Raw genomic sequence first — 20,878 nt, 5'->3', positions numbered from 1 at the left:
GGACTCCTCCCAGCCCTATGTGAGCTCTGGGAAAGTTCAGCTTTCAGACTTCTTGTTTTTCTTCATTTGGCTTCATAGGGTCTTGCCTTATGCATATGCAGTCTGATTTTCAGCCAAAAACTCAAGGGAGCGTCCTGTGCAGACTTCCAGAGCTTTTTCTGTGTGTAGTTCTGTATGCATTAGTACTCCATCCCCACAAATTCTAGCTGCCTCAGTCTCCCTAAACTTTGATCTGTCTCCTTAACTCCTGAACTCCGTGAGCTTGGTGCCCTCAGCTTGGATTCTTCCTCCCCATGCTGCCATCCAGAGAGAACTCCCGGGTAGAAAATCAAAGCAATAGCCAAGCTGGCCTTGTTTGTTTCCCTATTCTCAGAGGTCACCATTGTGCACCACCAGTTGTCCAACATGTGAACACAGTTGTTTGGGATCTTTTATCCAGTTTTCTAGTTGTCTATGGCAATTTCATCTATTCTCTGCAGCGTCTGATTGTTTATGGCACCAACTACCACTGCTGGTTAACTCTATCATGGCCAGAAGCTGATGTGACATTTCTGATACATTGGCCCAGGCTCTGAGTTTCACATTTCAGAGCACAGGCCTGCGTGTGTGTTCCAGCACATGAGTACATGCGTAGATTGCTTTGACATTTCTTCATGAAAGTCCTTTTTACTGGCTGTGCTTTTTGTAGATAAATTTCAGAATCTGCTACTTCATTATGGCTAAGGGAAATAACCTGAAAACCACTGAAGTTTTTATTCCAACCATTGTATGTTAACTAGGAGACTCGATGCCTTCTTTGGAGACACATTGTTTACTTTTGAGTTTGGATGTTACATGTGACACTGGCAGTGGGTTTGTTGAAGATGCTGATTTTTTTTTCTAGCTTATAAATATCACTCCTGAACTATGACTTGTGATACCTCCGATTTAATGTCTTCCTGGCGTAGGTTGACATTTCATTGACTCCTGTTGATCATTCTTGCAGGTGGTCCAGCATGACCCGTGTCGGGGCGGAGCTGGGTATTGGAACAGCCTTTTCCGTTTCAAGCACCTGGCTACGGGGCATTACTTGGCAGCAGAGGTAAGTAGAAACTCCTGTGGTTTTCTCTTTCAAGGCTGACGCACCTCATCACCTTTTCTCATTCCCCTGTAGCCATCGTGTAGTAAAAGGCTTAGGGGAATACACTCAGTCACCTTGCTTTTCCTCCTGTTTTTCTGTTTCCTTCTGCCTCATTTCCCTAGAAGAGTCAAAAATGATTACCACATTTTTGTAGGTGATAGGGATGCTGATCAAGATGTAGGGAGAAAGTAAGTTAGAAGATAATGCCAATCTAGGTTTTCAGTATTATTTCCCATTTTGCTCTTATATACTACCCTCCCCACGTCTTGTCTACCAGCCCCACACCTAGCATGACCGACTGAGGCTGCAGCGGAAACATGGTATGTGGAACCAGAAGCACTAAGACTTATAAGGAATCAGATAATCTTATAAAGAAATTTGACTACTCACAGCATTAGTAGAATAGACAGTGGCTTATCTTTTACTTGTAGGAATGTCAAAAATCACAGAAATTAACTTTACCTTAAATGTCTGTGAAGGGGCCAGGCACAGTGGCTCATACCTATAATCCCAGCACTTTGGGAGGCTGAGGAGTTCAATATCAGCCTAGCCAAAATGGTAAAACCCCATCTCTACAAAAATTAGCCAGATGTGGTGGTGCACGCCTGTAGTCCCAGCTACTTGGGAGGCTGAAGCGGGAGAATCCCTTGAACACGGGAGGCAGAGGTTGCAGTGACCTGAGATTGCACCACTGCACTCCAGCTTGGGTGACAGAATGAGACTCTGTCTCAAAAAAAAAAAATGTCTATGAAGAGTTTTTGAGGAGATGAAAGACTCAATGCTGAAGGACGGGAGGAATTTACCTTTTAATTTTTGTATCAGATGAAGGAGCCATCCTACTGTGTGACATGTTGAGTTTTACTCTGATCTGCTGGGAGATGTACGATGCATATTTCTATCAGATTCTAGTCGTGCATCAAAAGACCCCCACTGTTGTCTGGGACCACCCATGAGACCGCTGAGAGATTTCCAAGGTGATGGTAGGTGTCAGCACTGCTCCTGTGCCTGAGCCGAGGAAGGCTGGCTCTAAGTGTGCTCAGCCCCCCACGGTGCCTAATACATGAAGTGATGATTTTGATATATTTAAGAACTGAAGATCAAGAACTCCAAGTTCAAATTTGAGATAAAGCCATAGGGAATTACAGACCCAGCTAATCAGCTGTGAGAGATGATTTATGTGGTTTCCTGAAGGCTAATGGTGGTGGCATTATCTGTTATGTTTTGAGGCTAATGTAGCACTTGCTGGAGGCCTACATTTTTTATTTTTAGCTAAAAATAAGCAGGATTATCAGTGACTGCGTATTAATCTTTTATTCATCTCAGGCTTTTAACTATTGCTTTGCCAGTGAATTCATTGTCTTCCTCTGTCTATACTTGAGAGCCGTCTCTTGGTGACTGGTGGATGTTCCATGTGTGCTGTACCCATGTGACCTGTGTCATTGTTGTGGCATGCTGGTTTTGTGAACAGAGGGAATGGACAAGTTCTTAGCTGTTCAAGGATGTTTGCAGGCCTTGAAGTCTCCTGCAAGTGGGGCCCAGTCCTTAAGAAAGCAATGGATGTTTTAATTTCCTAATGATTCTTTTTCATCAGGTAGACCCTGACTTTGAGGAAGAATGCCTGGAGTTTCAGCCCTCAGTAAGTATGGACAAGAGCCTTCTTGTCTTCATCTGGTAGGGTGCACCCAAATGATCTGGAGCTGCATTTACGAAACTGTCACTGTGGTTACTGAGTGCTGGGGAAGGAGAAACCTTAGGCTCCCTTAAAACACGATCATGTTCTGTGCTTCCCTTGAGAGGGACCATAGTCCTTTGTGTCTCGATTGGTCCAGGGACTGTCGTTCATGGTGGTATTTCCATGTGTAGTAACAGGGTCTCCATTTCTAAGTTGGAGAAGTTCATGGTATCACTTGGAAGACTCCTAGGGTTGGAGACAGTGACGCCCCATATAGAAGATGGCCTTTTCAAACCAATTGTCTTATTGCTATTGGCCTCAATCCATGACTCACACAGCTTTTTCAGTATGTGAGGTGGATAGTGTTACTGAGGCTATGCCAGTAACACATGAGGCGTAGTGCACCTGGCGTGTGACTAGATACTCAGCTAATCCGTCCTTGATTTCTGCAAGGTCAGAAATAGGCTTTAGTATATAGTATGGTTTAGAATTTTAAGTGCAAAATGGATCTTTCTCTGGAGACCATATCGCCAAGTAATGCTGATACATAGACACTTTGGACTTCAGGTGTCCACATTTATGGGTTGAAGAAGGCAGTGGCTGTGTTACATGGAAAGGGTGGGTATAAATAAGACAGTTTTCTTGTGGAGTGCTTGATTCTGGTCTAGGATTAAAACAGTTGCTCCTGTGTTTGACATCTGTGTCTACGTGATGATTTCAGTAGTGGGCATGGAAGGTGGTATTGAGGGTGTTTCTTTTATAAATTTGGCAAGATTTTGAAAAAGAAATGGAGGGATTTTCTTAAGGCGCTTTAATGAAGGGAATGGGGTGAAGGGAATTCAAACTGTAATTGTCCTTGGAAAGTGGTGTGAATTCTGCTGTTATGGTTATCCTTCTAGTTATGTCTTGGTGAAATGTTGTCTTTGAAAGACACTCTAACTGAGGTCTTCCTGCTGTGGGTTTGTGGACTTGCTGGGGAGCCTCTCCTCCCTTTTGTGCGCCTTACTGGGGTACCCAAGGCTCACCTTCCTTCTTTTCATCCTTGTCACCCCTATTTCTGGAGTCCATTTTGAAAGCTTTGCTTCCGCAGTTAATATGGCTTGGAAAACCCTGACCTAGTTTAACTCTCTATCAGTGCATGAGGAACTCTGTGGTAAAACTTCTCTGCATCATGTTCATATTGTTATTGTTTGAACACTTGGACTTGGAGGGACATCATGTTTCATAGGACGGTTCTTGTCCTTGCACCTTCTTTATTTCAAGAGAAGGAGCTGCCTCTGTGTGGCCAACATCCGGTGGTCTCCATGCTGCCGTCTGTGGTGACATGGAGGAAATCTTACCTCTGAGATTAGGCAAGCTGCGGATCCTTTCAGTGAGCGCTGATGTTCAAGTGAACTTTGTGCTCTGGCGGGTAGAGGGCTGCTCTCCTGGCCTCCTGGTACAGGAGGGAAGACTGGCATTTACGGTGCAGGAGCAAGAGGGCAGTTAAATACCAGACATACCATTGATGAGCTGTGTTACCTTGGACAAGTTACTTGCCCTCTCTGAGCCTCAATTCCTTCATCTATACAAGTGGCATTTTTCAAGTTCTCCAAGATCATTAGCATTTTTAGTGCCTTTGCATCCACCAGGTTGACTGGGCTGCACAGCAGTGTATAAAAGGAGTTAGGGCGGGTTTTAGGATCTTCCTGGTACAGAGGAGGAAGCAGCCATTGAGAGTGTTCCTGACTCATCCTGCATCTCAGGCTCCCGCAGATTTCAGTGGTCTTTTGACGTTTTCGTTCTTCTTGGTGTCAGAGAGGCGGATATGCCAGCAGCCTTGGGTGCAGATCCAGACTGCATTGCTCTGGCTACTTCGATGTTCATTGGGGGTTGGCTGCTTGCAGAGGAGGGGTGCATGGAGAGGGGATCTTACCTGACGCCCACACGGCCAACAGCACAGATCTGCCTCTGTGGCAAGGTGTTAGTACTGGGAGGACGCCACCCCCCTCATACTCGTCTTGGTTTGGAAACTTGGGTGGAAAACCTCGAATTTTTTTGAGTTGATTGGTTTCCCTAAGAACAGCTTCAGTGCCTGTGGTTTTTGCCTCGGACCTCACTTGGCTTTGTTGTGCTCGTCCTTCTAAATTCAGGACCCTGAAGACACTTGCTTGGTGCCAGAGGGAGAAAAAGGACCACCAGAGGCTCCTGCTCCTCTGCCAGGCTTCTGCACATGCGCCTTTCTTTCCACTAGGTGGCAAGCGCTGACTGCACACAGAAAAAATGTCAGGACGCTGCCTCTCAGTCACTTTTCCAGACACAGTGGACGTAATGCAGTTGTGATTTTCCTCTCAACTCCCACAGGTCTCTGAAACTTAACTGCCAGCCTGTAGCTGAGCCCTGTGTCTCAAACCATAGCCAGGTCAGAGTTTATCTTGCAAGTGGCATGTGGAGTGCTATGCCAGGTGGTTCAGAGAGAACAAATGTTGCTCAAAGTTCTTCTCCTAAGCTGAGGTTGTAGAAGTGTTCTGTCGCTCTCCAGGTAATTCTTCCTTTAGCGTAGATAGAATAAAGGGTCTGGGGTTTGTGCAAGTAAAGGGGCAAGTGATTAGAGGAGAAAGTGTGAGAAAGGGAAGAGATACAGGTTTTGGATATTAAAAGAACCTTTTTAAAAAAACACACACATAGAGGTTGGGGGCCGCAGCTGAACTGACAGGCTATTGCCCTGTGCTCCTGCATTTCAGGCTCTGTGGAGTTAGATTCTCCCAGGCTCTCTCCTTTGCCTTTGATTGGATTTCCGTTTCTTGATTCTTTTGTTTTCCTGGTGAAGTCTCCTTCCTGTCTGTCTGGAAAGGGGGCAGAGCTTCAGCCTAAGAAAAGCAGGCTGTAGTGACAAAGAAAATGTGCTTCCTCAGTAGATGCAGGTGGATGCTGTCATCCTGCAAGGATGTTAGACATGGAAAATCACCCAATGTAGAGTTGCCGGGCTGAGCGCGAGCTGGCCGGTCTCTTCTGAGCAGGCTCCTTGTCTAAGCCCCCTCCTTGAATATCTGTGGGCAGATGGGCTTTGGAGCCTAGAATGTGCTTTTTTAGTTTCTCAGGAAAGTTTTCGTCATTGTTCCTCAGCCTTCGCTGTCAGAGATTTTCTTCGCTCTCAGCCAAATCCCTGATGTCTCAGGAGAGGCCCGTTTTCCCTGACCCGTCATCAGCAGCCCTCTCAGTTAATGATGGACATCTTTTTCAGGGCTACGCTGACTTCTCAAATATTTCTTTTGGCTGCATTGGGGTTGCTGCTTACGAACACTTGGATTCAGGTTTATTTTGTTTAGTTTTTCTCCTGGGAAGTCGCTGTATCATATTGTGAGTAGACAATTATCACTGTAGATGAATACAGCCACCCACAACCAAATCTGCAGGATGAGTTTCCTCAAAATCCCCTCTCCCCGAGCTCCTGCGGATGGATGTACCTAGAGTTTTCTTTTTCTTTAACACCATCTAGAGCAGTCCTTCCACGGTCATCTATTAGTGTAACTCCACGTTGTTGAAAAAAAATTTTTTTTTTTTTTTTTTTTGAGACAGAGCCTCACTCTGTCATCCAGGCTGAAGTGCGGTGGCACGATCTCAGCTCATTGCAACCTCTGCCGCCCAGGTTCAAGTGATTCTTCTGTTTCAGCTTCCCAAGTAGCTGGGATTACAGGTGCCTGCCACCACGCCCAGCTAATTTTTGTATTTTTAGTATAGATGGGGTTTATTTTGGTCAGGCTGGTCTTGAACTCCCGAACTGAGGTGATCTGCTTGCCTTGGCCTCCCAAAATGCTGGGATTACAGGCTTGAGCCACTGCAGATAGCCTGGGCTAATTTTTTGTATCTTTAGTAGAGACGGGGTTTCATTTTCTTGGCCAGGCTGATCTTGAACTCCTGACCTTGTGTTCCACCTGCCTTGGCCTCCCCAAGTTCTGGGATTACAGGTGTGAGCCACCATGCCCAGCTGGAACATTTTTATTGCAACACAAAGAGGTAGAGCATAAATATCCTTGGCTGCATGGCCAGTTGTCATCTTTTAGGACTGCTCTGTAACTGTGGTCCTTTTCCTGCCAACTGCTGACATTCACGATCCTTTCTTCTCCGTTCCTGTGGACTGTGGAATAATTGTAGAGAGTGAAGGGTTTGGCATGCATAGTTCTTGATTTGATGACTTTACCTTCTCAGGTAGACGCTGATCAGGACGCCTCTCGAAGTAGGTTGCGGAATGCCCAAGAAAAGATGGTGTACTCCCTGGTCTCTGTGCCTGAAGGCAATGACATCTCCTCCATTTTTGAGCTAGACCCCACCACTCTCCGTGGAGGCGACAGCCTTGTCCCAAGGTATGATTTTAAAATTGTTTATCCCCAAAGAATCAGGCCTGGTATAGGTGGCCTGACCAGGTTTCTTGGAATCCAAATCATTACTGCCTTTTCTTTTATATTTTTATAAAGGATTTGGTGAAAGGTTTGGACTGACTGCCCAGTATGGCAACTGATTTTTTTAATGGCTCACCTCTGTTAAGTTCTCAGTAATTGAATGAGAAGTGCTATATTTAGGTAAACAAGCCAAACCATTAGCCCAAGTAGCTCAATTTTCCTAGCTCCCTCTACTCCCTTCCTCCTTCCCCAAACCTTGGGAGAGCTCTTGGTTTGGGGAAAAAGGAAGGGAGTAGAGGAAACTAGGAAATTGAATGGAAGTAGAAGAAACCATTGAAAAGAAATTCTAGAAGATAAAATACCTGAAGTTCACTGTGTGCATAGTAAATTTTATTAACAAGTATTAAGACATTAAACCAGAAGTCTTTCGTTATTTTTTAAAATTTAACTTTTAGTTTTGTTGCTTAAGATTGCATTTTTTAGGGGAAATAACTGGACTATAAATAGGGAAAAAAGCTTACTGTTAACAACAGAATCAACAATATTAATAATAATGGCTGACATTTAATTGAGCGCTGACTGCATGCTAGGCACAAAGCTAAGTACTCTACTTGTGTTATATAATTTCATCTTTCTCAAAAAACCCAGTGAGAGATAGGTATTGCTATCACCCTTTCTTGTAGATGAAGAAACTGAGGCTCAGAGAGTTTAAGCAACATATCATAAGTCAGTGAGTCCCATAGCAGAACCCAAAATCTTAAATGTTTAAGACACATAGGGTTGTTTGGGCAATTCTGACTCTTCAATACCATGTTGGTTAATGGAAATGTCACTGTCATTTATGGATTACATGTATGGCCCTTCGTGAAGTATTAGCTGTGTTTCAACCTTTCAGAGGTAGCTACTGTAACATTTTTGTTTATGTAGTTTTAGACAAGTCTCTGGTCACACAGAGATGTGTGTATCATTTATTATAGATGGGATCATAAGCTATTTTAAACATTTTTTAACTGAATACTGTGTTTTATACATATCTCCAAGCAAATGAATATCAGTTGTCATCGCCTTAAATACTTGTTGTAATCAGGCCTGGAGCAGTGCCTCATGCCTGTAATCCCAGCACTTTGGGAGGCCGAAGCAGGCAGATCACTTGATTGAGTCCAGGTGTTTGAGACCAACTTGACAACATGACAAAACCCCAACTCTACAAAAAATGCAAAAAAATTAACCAGGCATGGTGGCACACACCTGTAGTCCCAGCTACTTGGAAGGCTGAGGTGGGAGTATCACCTAAGCCCGGGAGGCAGAGGTTGTAGTGAGCCCAGATTGTGTCACTGCACTCCAGCCTGGGCAACAGAGTGAGACCCTGTCTCCAAAGGAAAAAAAAAAAAAAACTGTTGTAGTCAATTGTAATCGTCTTTAAATAACTGTAGTATCAGCTAGTTAATATTGTATTAACTGGTTCATTATTGGACTGTTTTGTTATACTGTATTAATACAGTATATTAATATAGGTATTAATATGTAATATGTTAATATTACATTGTAACAATAATAGAATATAATGGAATTGTATTCTATTAACTAGTCCATTATTGAGATATCAGATTGTTTACAGTTTTTATTATTATACGTAATGCTTTGCTGAACATCTATTTGCCTCATTTGCACCTGTACTATCACCACTGAAGGAGGAAGAATACCTAAAAATAGGATTGGTAGATGAAAGGACAGATATATTTTATGTGTTCTACAAGGTGCTAGACTTCTTTTCAGAGTTTTACTTGATTACACTCTCACCAACAATACACAGGACTTATTTCCCTAAGCTCTTGTTGATACTGGGTTTTATCAGTCTTTAAGATCTTCGGAATATGATACAATAAAATGATATTGTTTTAACTTGTGTAACTCATATACTAAGGAGCCTGAATCTATACTTTCGTGTTTCTTGGTCATTTGTATTTCATTATTAAATTACCAGTTTGTGTCCTTGTCTCATTTTCATTTCCTATATTCATATTTTTCTTATTGATTTGTAACAGCACTTTGTGTGTAGAATAATAACCTTTCAATGCAATATGCTACTCTTTTATTTTCCCAGGCTATGGTGATTTTTTTTCAGCTTTGCTTATGATGGTTCTTTTTTTTTTTCTATATAGATGATATAAAATTTAAACTATGTAATGAGAGTTACCCATCTTTTACTTTTAAAATTTGGGAATCTTATGTTTTGTTACATGATTCAAAAGGCTTTCCCTACCACAAGATTAGTAAATACTCATTTTTTTCCAGAAATTTTATGATATCATTTATTGTTTCACTGATCCATATGAAAATTTCAATCATTGCTATATTATCATTTCTTGTTATAAGCACTAATATATACACCGTAAGTACTTCCTGTTACTCTGTCTCACACTCTGTTTATGCTGAGACACTCATTCATGGAGTATGATCTCATATTTAGAAGTATAACATGTAACAGTAACTGTAGAGTCGTTATGAATGATTTTCTATTGTAAATGCATCAGAATGTGGCTTGGACCTGAGCCATTTGCCCCTTCGTGTATATTGCCCAGTGTATGCAGTGGGAAACCACTTTGCTATTTCTATTTTGATAGATTATATTCTAGACTAGGGGCTACAGAGTAAACCTCAATATTTGTTTCCCTAAAACTCTCCTTTTTTCCCTATTAGGAACTCTTATGTTCGGCTCAGACACCTATGTACTAATACCTGGGTTCACAGCACAAATATTCCTATTGACAAGGAAGAAGAAAAGCCCGTGATGCTGAAAGTAAGTCCTGGGACTTGCCTGTCTCTTTTTGGTCTTGTGTTTCCTAATGAAAGGGCTCCTTTGAGGACAGATCAGGGAGTATGGAGCTGCGGAGTTTTGTTGCTTTGGCGAGAGTGTGGTCATGGCCGAACTTGAATGTGACAAAAGAATACTCTCCAAGAGACCTGAATGGAGCAAACCCAGGGCTTTTGAAATAACTAGAACTTTTAAATTTTATTCCATGGCTTCTGCCATAATGGTTGAGCAATTGTCTGGATTTCAACCACATTTCATGACTGTCTGAAGGATAATTTGGGCTGGGAAATGTTTGCTTTTGTCTTGAGGTACATCAAGTATCTAGTTGATTTTCCCCAATCTCTATTATTTATTTCTCTCTATATGTCAATATACACTTTTATTTCATGAACGTTCTCTCAGTCCCTTTACTTTCTCTCCCTACTTTTCCTTCCCCCTGTCTCCAGGGTCATAGAGTATAAATACATAGACGTGGGGGTTTTAACAAATGGAAGGATGCTCTCATATAACTTTTCTTTTGTTGTGGCATTGGGGAAGGTTATTGAAATTTTTTACTTCTTTACTGAACATTTTTGGATTTATAGAAAAGTTGAAATAATGGTGCAGTGTCTATCCTTATAATGCTCCTCACTTAGAATCATTAATTACCATTTTCCATATTTGCTTTTTCTCTATGTATTTACAAACATCTTCTCTAATTATGAGAATTTTGCATGCTCCCTGTAACAAATGAAGTTAAGAATGATATTAATGCTCCCTTTCTGCCTCACTGGTCCCCATAATACCAATTTCCAGAGATAACAACTGTTAACCATTTGGAGTACATCCTTCCAGAATTTTTTCCTGTGTCATTTTAACTGCAAGATAGCTCCAGTATCTTGGGATCAGCCAGTGTCTCGTAAATGTAGTGTTTGATTAAAGTCTTATCCTTCCCATCCAAGAGATTATCTCACAAGGACCACCTTGAATTTCAGATTGGCACCTCTCCTGTGAAGGAGGATAAGGAAGCATTTGCCATAGTTCCAGTTTCTCCTGCTGAAGTTCGGGACCTGGACTTTGCCAATGATGCCAGCAAGGTGCTGGGCTCCATTGCTGGGAAGCTGGAGAAGGGCACCATCACCCAGAATGAAAGGAGGTGAGCACTCCCACGTGCTCAGCCCAGCCGTCCTCCCCCACTGAGAGTTTCTGACATCCATTGTGGAGTGAGAGAATGGTGACTCTGAACAGCTGAACATGGGGTAGCAGGCCTTGGCATTTATGGGTGGCTTCAGTTTGTAACTTTTAAGAAATATACTTTTGCATTCATTTTTTGAGTCTCTAAATTTATGAAGATCAGGCGCAGTGGCTCACACCTGTAATCCCAGCAATTTGGGAGGCTGAGGTGGGTGGATTACTTGAGGTCAGGAGTTTGAGACCAGCCTGGCTAACATGGTGAAACCCCGTCTGTACTAAAAGTACAAAAATTAGCCAGGCATGGTGGCGGGTGCCTGTAATCCCAGCTCCTCAGGAAGCTGAGGCAGAAGAATTGCTTGAACCCAGGAGGCGGAAATTATAGTGAGCCAAGATCATACCACTGCACTTCAGCCTGGGTGACAAAGTGAGACTCCATCTCAAAAAAATAGTACTAATAAAGTGATGAAGACCTCTCTCTCTCTTTCTGTCTCTAAGTTGGTCTCTAGAACCACATTACTAAATGTCAGGGAGTGAGGTTACTCTGAGAAAAAATTTTGTGTCTGATGTTTCCCAAAGGTGATCATCCTTTTGTGGACAATGATATGTTTTGTGTCTTTCACTTTCTTTGGTACTTGGCCTCGGTTGTCAGTTTCAAAGAAGTTGGAAAGTGTGGGTCTGCCCCTGTTTAACTGGCTCATTAGTCCAGAAGGCTTCCAAGGCAAAGCTTCCAGCCTGCTGAACACTGAGCACATCTGTCTCTAATAGCTTCTTTCCTCCTAAGGTCTGTAACCAAGCTGCTGGAAGACTTGGTTTACTTCGTCACTGGTGGAACTAATTCTGGTCAAGATGTTCTTGAAGTTGTCTTCTCCAAGCCCAACAGAGAACGGCAGAAACTGATGAGAGAACAGAATATTCTCAAGCAGGTTGGTGAGATGTGGCGTACTGGGGATTTGGCTTTATGAGAAATCAGTGGGAGGCCAGGAGTGGTAGCTCATGCCTGTAATCCCAGCACTCTGGGAAGCTGAGGAGGGAGGATCCACTTGAGCCCAGAAGATTGAGGTTGCAGTGAGCCGAGATCGCAGCACTGTCCTCCAGCCTGGGTGACAGACAGAGAACCTGTCTCAAAAGAGAGAAAGAAAAAGAGAACTCAGTGGGATCACTGAGGGATATTGGTGATTCCTACCTCAAAGGCTTGATGAATTGATTTTTCAATAGACTATTTTCTAGAGCAGTTTTAGGTTCTCAGCAAGACTGTGCGAAAAGTCCAGAGAGTTCCCATATCTCCTCTTGTCCTCACACACCTGGCCTCCCCCACTATCGACATCCTACATCCAAGTGAGATGTTTGTGACAATTTGGTGAATCAACATTGATACATCATTATCACCTGAAGTCTATATTTTACGTTAGGGTTCACTCTTGGCATTTTATTTTCTATGGGTTTTGATAAATGTATGATGCCATTTAGCCACCATTATAATATCATACAGAATCGTTTCACTGCCCTGAAATCATCTGTGCTCCTCCTATTTGTCTGTCCTTCCTGCTAACCCTTCACAGCCACGAATGTTTTTACTGCATCCGTTTTTTCCCTTTACAGAATGTGACATGGTTGGAATCAAACAATATGTACCCTTTTCAGTTGGGCAAATTTTACTTAGTGATATGCAACTAGGGTTCTTCAGTGTCTGTTCATGGCTTGATAGTTCAGTTCAATTGATTTTTACCGTACTTTTTGGCTATCAATCATGTGAGAGTTTACCTGTTAGTAACTTCAAGAAACATTCAGTTGACAACTTTATTTTCCTCAAAATTAATATAAAGTGCAAGTGACCTTAAGGTTATTTATACATTTGGGAGATTTGGCATATTCTATAAACTGAGAAGGCCTATATAGGCTCTTATAGAGGGCCCTATAAGTCACCACAAAATCTTTCCATAAAGAATGAGTAGTGGTTGACAGGAAATACATAGATATTGTTGGATGTAAATGTAAATAAACTGGTATAAAGACAAATTAGAGGCAGTAAAGTGACAAATCCAGAGTAGATTAAATGCACAGACATGCATACCATGTCGTTCTGTAACCCAACTGGAGATTAGCCCGCAAGCTTGCCACGGGAATTCCGGGCCACCAAAGGTAAAAGAGAAACATATTAGTTACAAGTCCCACTGGTCCCCATGGAACATGGGATTTGAGATAATTTTTTCATGTTGGTCTATGATAGACAGAATTTATTAACAATCCATCTTGTTGCAACAAGAATTCCCAGTTCAAGGGTAAATGTCCAGCTGTTGTTTCATGTGATGATTCTCAAATTAGACCTCTGGCTTAATGCCTGTGCTCATTTGTACAATAGTAATTCCTGAGAGGCAAAAAATAACTGACTGGCAGGAGCCTTCATTGATTACTTGTGCAGGGCACTAGTGCGATTTAAAATTATCATCCATTTTCATCTTTACTACACCTTTGTGATATAGGCATTATTCTTTCCATTTTGCTGGTAAGGAAATGGGGGTTTAGTTTGACTGTAATCTGTACTGCTAGGAAGTAATAAAGGTTTGTGTTTCCACCTAGAATCTGCTGATTCCATTGTCTGTGTTCTTAAACACTTTGCTCTAAACACTGTGCTGTTAGGTATATGAGGACCAGTGAAGTCCAGATAGACTTAATTCAGTGAGACCCCCGTCTCAGTTGATGGGCTGAATGCCGTGTTCAGGTTATGGATGTGTTTGGATAGAGAAACTTTCCGATGTGATCCAGCCACCCTTGAGCTTGCATTACTTCCAAACAGAGGGTTAGCTTTGAAGCCCTAAGTGATTGCCATTTTTACTTTTCATTTTCACAAACAGATCTTCAAGTTGTTACAAGCCCCATTCACAGACTGCGGTGATGGCCCAATGCTTCGGCTGGAAGAGCTCGGGGACCAGCGGCACGCTCCTTTCAGACACATCTGCCGGCTCTGCTACAGGGTGCTGAGACACTCGCAGCAAGACTACAGGAAGAACCAGGTTTGGATTAAGCAGTGATGGGATGTGGTTGTCAGTTTCCTCCCTGAAGTTTATGTACTTTCCTCATGAGGTTTTAGTGTCACATATCTATTTATAGAATGGATAGAGAATAGTTTAGTGTGAAGCTTGCTCTTGGGAAGGAAACACAAGCCCAGGAAGAATATTATTACCGAATCGTTAAGAAACGTACTGGAGAATTCTCTTCTGCAGACACCTTTCTATGAGATTTCTGGTTTTGGAGTTGGTTTTACATTTGTAGAATGTTTTATGGCGTATTCTCTTAGGGCTTAGGGGTGAAATGATGCCATGTATTTATATTAAAGATATAGTGGAGTCTTTTCTTCCTGCCACCTTTAAAATCCTCCTTCTCTTTCTAGAAACATGATCTTTATTTTGTTTCTGGTTCATGTTTTATGACATTCTAAGTCATTGTTTATAGATATATCTTATATATAGTTATATTTTACATATTATACATAGTATATGTGTATTTATATACACACACACAATGTATAGTCTCCTATGAAATAAATGTTCTAACCTCTTTGTGGGCTCCAAACAACCTTCAGATTCTAAGGAAACCTGAGAACTATATTGCTACATCATTGGTTCTTAACTGGGGGTAATTTTGTCCCCCATAGAATATTTGGCAACGTCTGGAGACCCTTTTGAGTTTTACAACTTCGTGGTGCTACTGGCATCTGGTGAGGGGAGGCCAGGGATGCTCTCAAACACCCAGCAGTGCCAAGGACATCCTCCCACAACAAAGAATTATCCTGCCTAAAATGTCAGTAGTGCTGAGGTTTAGAAGATTTGTGCCACATGGAGTACCATAGGCATACAAAATGCTGCTGGTTATAACCTTGACTCTTACCACTTTATGTGAACTATCCCTGCCTTTTGGTGCAAAAGGCTTTTGTTTTTAAGGTTTTCTCTGCCACGATACTGGAATTTTAGAGTTTTTTCTTTGTAGTTAAAGGTTTTTTGTCGTGTCACCATAAAGATAGTGTTGATCTTGAATAGTGCTTTTTTTGAAGGGTAACAAGCTGTGATTGCTTTAAATCCACCTTCAGCACATTGATGCTATAATCGAATAGGCAGAGAGATTTTATTCTGTTCCTCTCTCCCATCTTCAGATGAGGATCCATCTGGGTCTGTGTGGTGTGTCAAGACACTTTGCTTGTACATGAGGAAACACATTAGTCTCTCTTGGAATTGCTGGATTAGACATCTTTGCTTAGTTGTTTTTGGACCCTTTGCCAGTTGGCAGATGCTGAGTTCCTAAACAATGCCTCCTTGTAGAGTAGAGGCTGAAAAACATGGCCTGTTTTCATTATGTTCATCATAAATAGTTTCTGGGATTTAGGAATTAATAGGAAAAAAAGTAAAGCAAGTTTCAAGGGCCACTTGAATTTTGAGCAAGCCGTCTATCTTGGCCAGGGAAGCATCTTTGAATAGAAACAAACACGTATTCGTAAGAGATTTCCTTCAGTTCACAAATATTTCTATGGAATGTGATATCTGATCCCAAAAGAGAGAAACCAGAGATGTATTCATGAGTTCCATGCGTGTACATGGATTTTCTTAGGTATTCCTGACCTTCTTATGCTACTCATTGACTTTAAAAAAGTATTTTTTACCACAAATAAAGGAAATGACACAGGGTAACATTGTTCCAGATATCCAGGTAGGCTTTATCTGTGTTTATTTAGCAGCACAGATCATTGGGGGCACAGTTAAGTCGTCTTGAATTAGGAATCCGTTTAGAGGTGAAAACCAGCTTTGGACCTTTTTGAAAAATAAATCACTAGATTGAAATTTATACTGTGCACTTAATAAAATATCCACATGTAAATACAGGCTATTTTGCTTAATTACATTTGTGTGGCAGGCTTAGTAAAATAAAGAATGTGAAGGAGTTTGCAGCTGTTGCCGTAGGATAGAAAGTTGTAGAAAGACACTCCCTTATACTGTAATTTCTCTTAGGAGCAGTAGTTCTCATCAGGAAACGTTGCTGCTTTCTTTATTCTACACTTAACGATATTGTCATTTATCCTTCCTGCTGACATCTCTTTTCTCTCCTTATAAAGGAGTATATAGCCAAGCAGTTTGGCTTCATGCAGAAGCAGATTGGCTATGATGTGTTGGCTGAAGACACTATCACTGCCCTGCTCCACAATAATCGGAAACTCCTGGAAAAACACATTACCGCGGCAGAGATTGACACATTTGTCAGCCTGGTGCGAAAGAACAGGGAGCCCAGGTGAGGCGGGAGTGGGGTCAATGCAGGATGGTGTCTGTGCCTTTAAGATGCAGGGACTTAGCTGGTGCTTTTTACTACGTTTCCTTGTGCTGCTAGTGACAAGTTTTGATCAGTTAGGTCTGGAGAGGCTTTTTGATGAATAGTGGCAAGAACATGGTGTTAAAATGAGACCTGGGGGGTGCATTCCTAGCTCCAGTGTGTACCACCTGGATGAGCTTGGGTTTTTTCCTGAACTTTAATTTCCTCATCTGTTAAATGGGTAGTTATGAAAATTAAATGAGAATAAATGCATGTGACGTGCATGGCACTTAGTAGATGCAGAGTAAATGACAATTGTTGGTCATTCATTCACTTTTTAAAAAATGTTCTTAATTTTAATTTTTAATTTTTGTGGGTACATAGGTGTATATATTTATGGGGTACATGAGATGTTTTGATATAGGCATGCAATGTGTAATAATTACATTGCAGAGAATGGGGTATCCATCCCCTCAAACATTTATTTTTTATGTTACAAAGAATTCAGTTCTATTCTTTTAGTTATTTTTAAACGTACAATTAAATTATTGACTGTAATTACCCCATTTACCTACAAACAGTAGGTCTTATTCGTTCTGTAATTACCCAATTTACCTACAAAAAGTAGGTCTTATTTGTTCTTTCTAATTGTTTTTTTTTTGTACCTGTTAACCATCCCCATCTCCCCCCTGCCCTCCCACTGTCTTTCCCAGCCTCTGGCAACCATCCTTCTACTCTCTGTGTCCATGAGTTCAATTGTTTTGATTTTTAGATCCCACAAATAAGTGAGAAGACCTGATGTTTGTCTTTCTGTGCTTGGCTTATTTCACTTAGCATTATGACCTCCAGTTCCATCCATGTTGTTGCAATTGACTGGATCTCACTCTTTTCATGCCGTATTTTTTTTTTTTTTTTTTTTTGAGATGGAGTCTCACTCTGTCACCCAGGCTGAAGTACAGTGGCAAGATCTCAGCTCACTACAACCTCCGCCTCCTGGGTTCAAGCAATTGTTCTGCCTCAGGCTCCCCAGTAGCTGGGACTACAGGCACGTGCCACCACACCCAGCTAATTTTTGTGTTTTTAGTAGAGACGGGGTTTCACCATATTGGCCAGGCTGGTCTTGAACTCCTGACCTCGTGATCTGTCAGCCTTGGCCTCCCAAAGTGCTGGGATTACAGGCATGAGCCACTGTGCCCGGCCTCATTCACTTTTTAGCACCTCTTGCTTATCAGTTAAACACTCCCCTCTCTCAATATAATCAGTAAGAGTCTTGCAAGTTCAGTTGTTGGTTGAGCGTTTTTATTATAGATTAGTGAATTCTGTTGATTGTATCTCATTCGCACAGATCTGCTCATCTTTCGTACACCCTCTCCCCATTTCTTTCGCCTTCTCTTGTCCTTCTAGTTAAGACCCACATTTTCAGTTGAAGCGGGAAGCAATTTACAGTGTGGGTGTCACAAATGATTACAATGGAGCGCAGGCACAGTTGCTGTAAAAACACCTACTACCACCCTTCAAAATAACCCGCATTTTCTGGAGCCTGCTCACGGGCCAGGTAGTGAGCAATGGAAACACTTCCATTAATTATCTCATTTAATCCTCAGGACAGCCCTCAGAAGTGACACATTATCCTTTCCTGTAGATAAGCATCAGCTAAAGCACAGTGAAATTAGTAATTTCCCCAAATTAACGCTCCATAGCAGAACTCCACTAATAAGATCCTAACCGGGCTTCCAACACAGGTAGCCAAACATCAGGGCATTGCCTCTCACCACTGTGGTTCCCCTGTGTCTCCACCACACCCTCCTTATGTGAGCTTCTTTCTTGTCTTGTTCCTTCTTCTTATCTTTGCCTCAACACCTCTTCCTTGACCACAGTCACTGCTGTCTTTCCTTCTTGTTTCCTCTTCCTTCTTTCTGGCATGTGGGTTTCTGGTGATGCCATAAACACTGACATCGAGACCTAGAATGCTGCTGACATGTCTTGGTGAAAGTATGTTGGACCTGTGCACTTAAGGAAGAGTTGGGCTCCAGGAGCCTAACCTCTGCTCTATCTACAGAAAATGTTTTGTTTCTGTTTCTGTTTAGATTCTTAGATTACCTCTCCGACCTCTGTGTCTCCATGAACAAATCGATTCCAGTGACCCAGGAACTAATATGTAAAGCTGTGCTGAATCCCACCAATGCCGACATCCTGATTGAGACCAAGTGAGTGGGGAGCTGGGGTTTAGATGGAAAACGAGTGGTTCATTCAGTGTTGGTGCTCATGAGGAATAAAACCTACCCCTATCGTTTTTTGAGTTGATCTAAAGTCAGCGTGGCTGGCATTTGATCTTCTTATTGGAAAAGTCTTGTTTAGGAGAATTACTGAATTTGATTTTGATGTCGCCTTCTCTGCATAGTGGTGTCACTTACTTTGCATACAAGTTTTAAAGTCATGTAAACTCACCGGGGAGCATTTTACACAGCTACATTTTAAGAGTTTAAAACTCTTTGTAAGTGTAACCGTCAATTTAAAATTTCAAATGACATAATTAATATTCATTGTTAAGATTAAGTCAGTGTTGGGAGGAGTTTTAAATTATTACTGTTCAGAACGTGTTTATTGGTGTGCAGAATTTTTGTTAACAGAAGTAATTCATTTTTGGCAAAGGAGCAGTTTTTCTGAGAAGTACAGTGCCAGTAATATGGACAACATTTTAAAAAAATACTAAATTATGTCCTGAGGTAGTGACCCTTCATTGATTCACATGTATAACTCAGTTTTGGGTTTGGGCTAATGCAGGGTTTTTCAGTTTAGGTATTTTCACATTTCGGGCTTGGTAATGCTTTGTTGTGGGGCTGTCCTAGGCACTGTAAAATGTTCAGCAGCATCCCTGGCCCCTACCCACTTAGATGCCAGTAGCACCTCTCCATTTCTGTTGTGACAACCAAAAACCTGTCCAGAGACATTGCCTAGTGTCCACTGGGGGCAGCAGAACCACAGTCGAGAACCGCTGGGTTACAGTATATGAAGACGTTAATGTCACGCTCTCTGCGGCTCTGCCCTTTGGGGAAATACAAAACAAAAAGTGTCTTTCCCTGTGTCTTTATGCTGAATGTAAAGCTAGATCTCAAAGTATTTAAAAAAAAAAAAATAGTAACTTTTCCCTCCTCCTCTTGTTTTCTAGGTTGGTTCTTTCTCGTTTTGAATTTGAAGGTGTTTCTTCCACTGGAGAGAATGCTCTGGAGGCAGGAGAAGACGAGGAAGAGGTGTGGCTGTTTTGGAGGGACAGCAACAAAGAGATTCGCAGCAAGAGTGTGAGGGAGTTGGCGCAAGACGCTAAAGAAGGGCAGAAGGAGGACCGAGACGTTCTCAGCTACTACAGGTGCATGGGACACGTGTGGGGCTTAGATTGGGATGCCCCAAAACAGTGGCACTTAGGAATTTGTTGCTCATTTGTTGATTACTTTGAGGAATCACAAGGTGTCATCTTGTAAGACTGTCTAGAAAAAAGCCAGATGTGTATTTTAGGAGTTTAGAGTATAAGATTTCAGTTAGTTGACATCTGGATGTGGCTGGTTCCCAAAAAGGATGAGTGCTCACATCAGTCGCTGGTGATAGTTTATCCTTAAGCAGCATGGCCCGTAGATATGGTGGTAGGTATGTAAGAGGCAAGCTGTGGGGTCAAATCCCGACCTCTCCACTTACCAGTTTTTTGACATTGGCCAAGTTTGATTTTATGCTCTAATTTCTTAATCTGCAAAATAAAGGTGATAGTGCCAATCTCACCAAATGTTTATAGGCAGAGCCAGAAGATGTGTGTATATGTATACACATATATCTACATATTCATCCAGGTATCTTTCTATAACTACACAAATATATAATAAAAATCATGTACTTACACTAATACTTCCAATTCCATTCCAACACCATGGGGTTTATTCTAGCCTTCATCTTTTCCATTTCATGACTCCCTCCAGCTGCCATGATTCCTTATATGTTTACCTGTCTGCCTGTTTCCCTGTGTGTACCTGTCTCACCTCTGCCGGCCACCTCCTCGGTCCCCAGTGCCTCCTTGTCTCCAGCTCTAAGACCTGCCAGTCCTGCCACCTGAAGGGAAGGGAAGGGGAAGAAAGAAGGGAAGTGAACCAATAAATACTTTTAAAAGAAAAGGAAAGGGAAGATAAAGCAAGGCTTTTATTATTTTTTTAAAAAATAAATAAAACTGCAGATAAAATGCCTTTTCTTGCCTCCTGTATTTTGTTTTCTTTCATTCATGTGTGTTGTATGCATCCTATCCACATTCTCTGTGTGCTACATTTGTATGCATCTATAAATCATATGTAGTATTTTATCTCTACTTAAAATTTTATATAAATGGTACTGTACTCCAAATACCATTCTAAAACTTGTCTTATTTATTCAGTGTAGGTATATTGAAT

General features: G+C 41.7%; 1 protein-coding gene across 16 annotated transcripts in view; it reads left to right on the top strand.

Moving 5' to 3' along the window:
• The window catches only part of ITPR1 (inositol 1,4,5-trisphosphate receptor type 1), a 355,914-nt gene that overhangs the window by 159,375 nt on the left and 175,661 nt on the right, over positions 1 to 20,878 (top strand). For 12 of the 16 annotated variants that reach the window (XM_063630708.1, XM_055259808.2, XM_055259811.2 and 9 more), the window contains exons 11-20: positions 986 to 1,081; positions 2,712 to 2,756; positions 6,981 to 7,135; positions 9,872 to 9,971; positions 10,961 to 11,121; positions 11,941 to 12,082; positions 14,012 to 14,170; positions 16,261 to 16,433; positions 18,539 to 18,658; positions 19,621 to 19,818. In XM_063630708.1, the coding sequence (XP_063486778.1) occupies positions 986 to 1,081; positions 2,712 to 2,756; positions 6,981 to 7,135; positions 9,872 to 9,971; positions 10,961 to 11,121; positions 11,941 to 12,082; positions 14,012 to 14,170; positions 16,261 to 16,433; positions 18,539 to 18,658; positions 19,621 to 19,818 (1,349 nt within the window). The remainder of the gene's footprint in view (positions 1 to 985; positions 1,082 to 2,711; positions 2,757 to 6,980; positions 7,136 to 9,871; positions 9,972 to 10,960; positions 11,122 to 11,940; positions 12,083 to 14,011; positions 14,171 to 16,260; positions 16,434 to 18,538; positions 18,659 to 19,620; positions 19,819 to 20,878) is intronic. The other 4 variants (XM_055259821.2, XM_055259818.2, XM_055259814.2 and 1 more) reach the window with 1 other exon arrangement.

Source organism: Symphalangus syndactylus, chromosome 21 (genome assembly GCF_028878055.3).
Source record: "Symphalangus syndactylus isolate Jambi chromosome 21, NHGRI_mSymSyn1-v2.1_pri, whole genome shotgun sequence".
In the NCBI taxonomy this organism is placed as follows: domain Eukaryota; kingdom Metazoa; phylum Chordata; class Mammalia; order Primates; family Hylobatidae; genus Symphalangus; species Symphalangus syndactylus.
The sequence above is the reverse complement of the archived record's forward strand: the minus strand, read 5'-3'. Positions and strand labels throughout refer to the sequence as shown.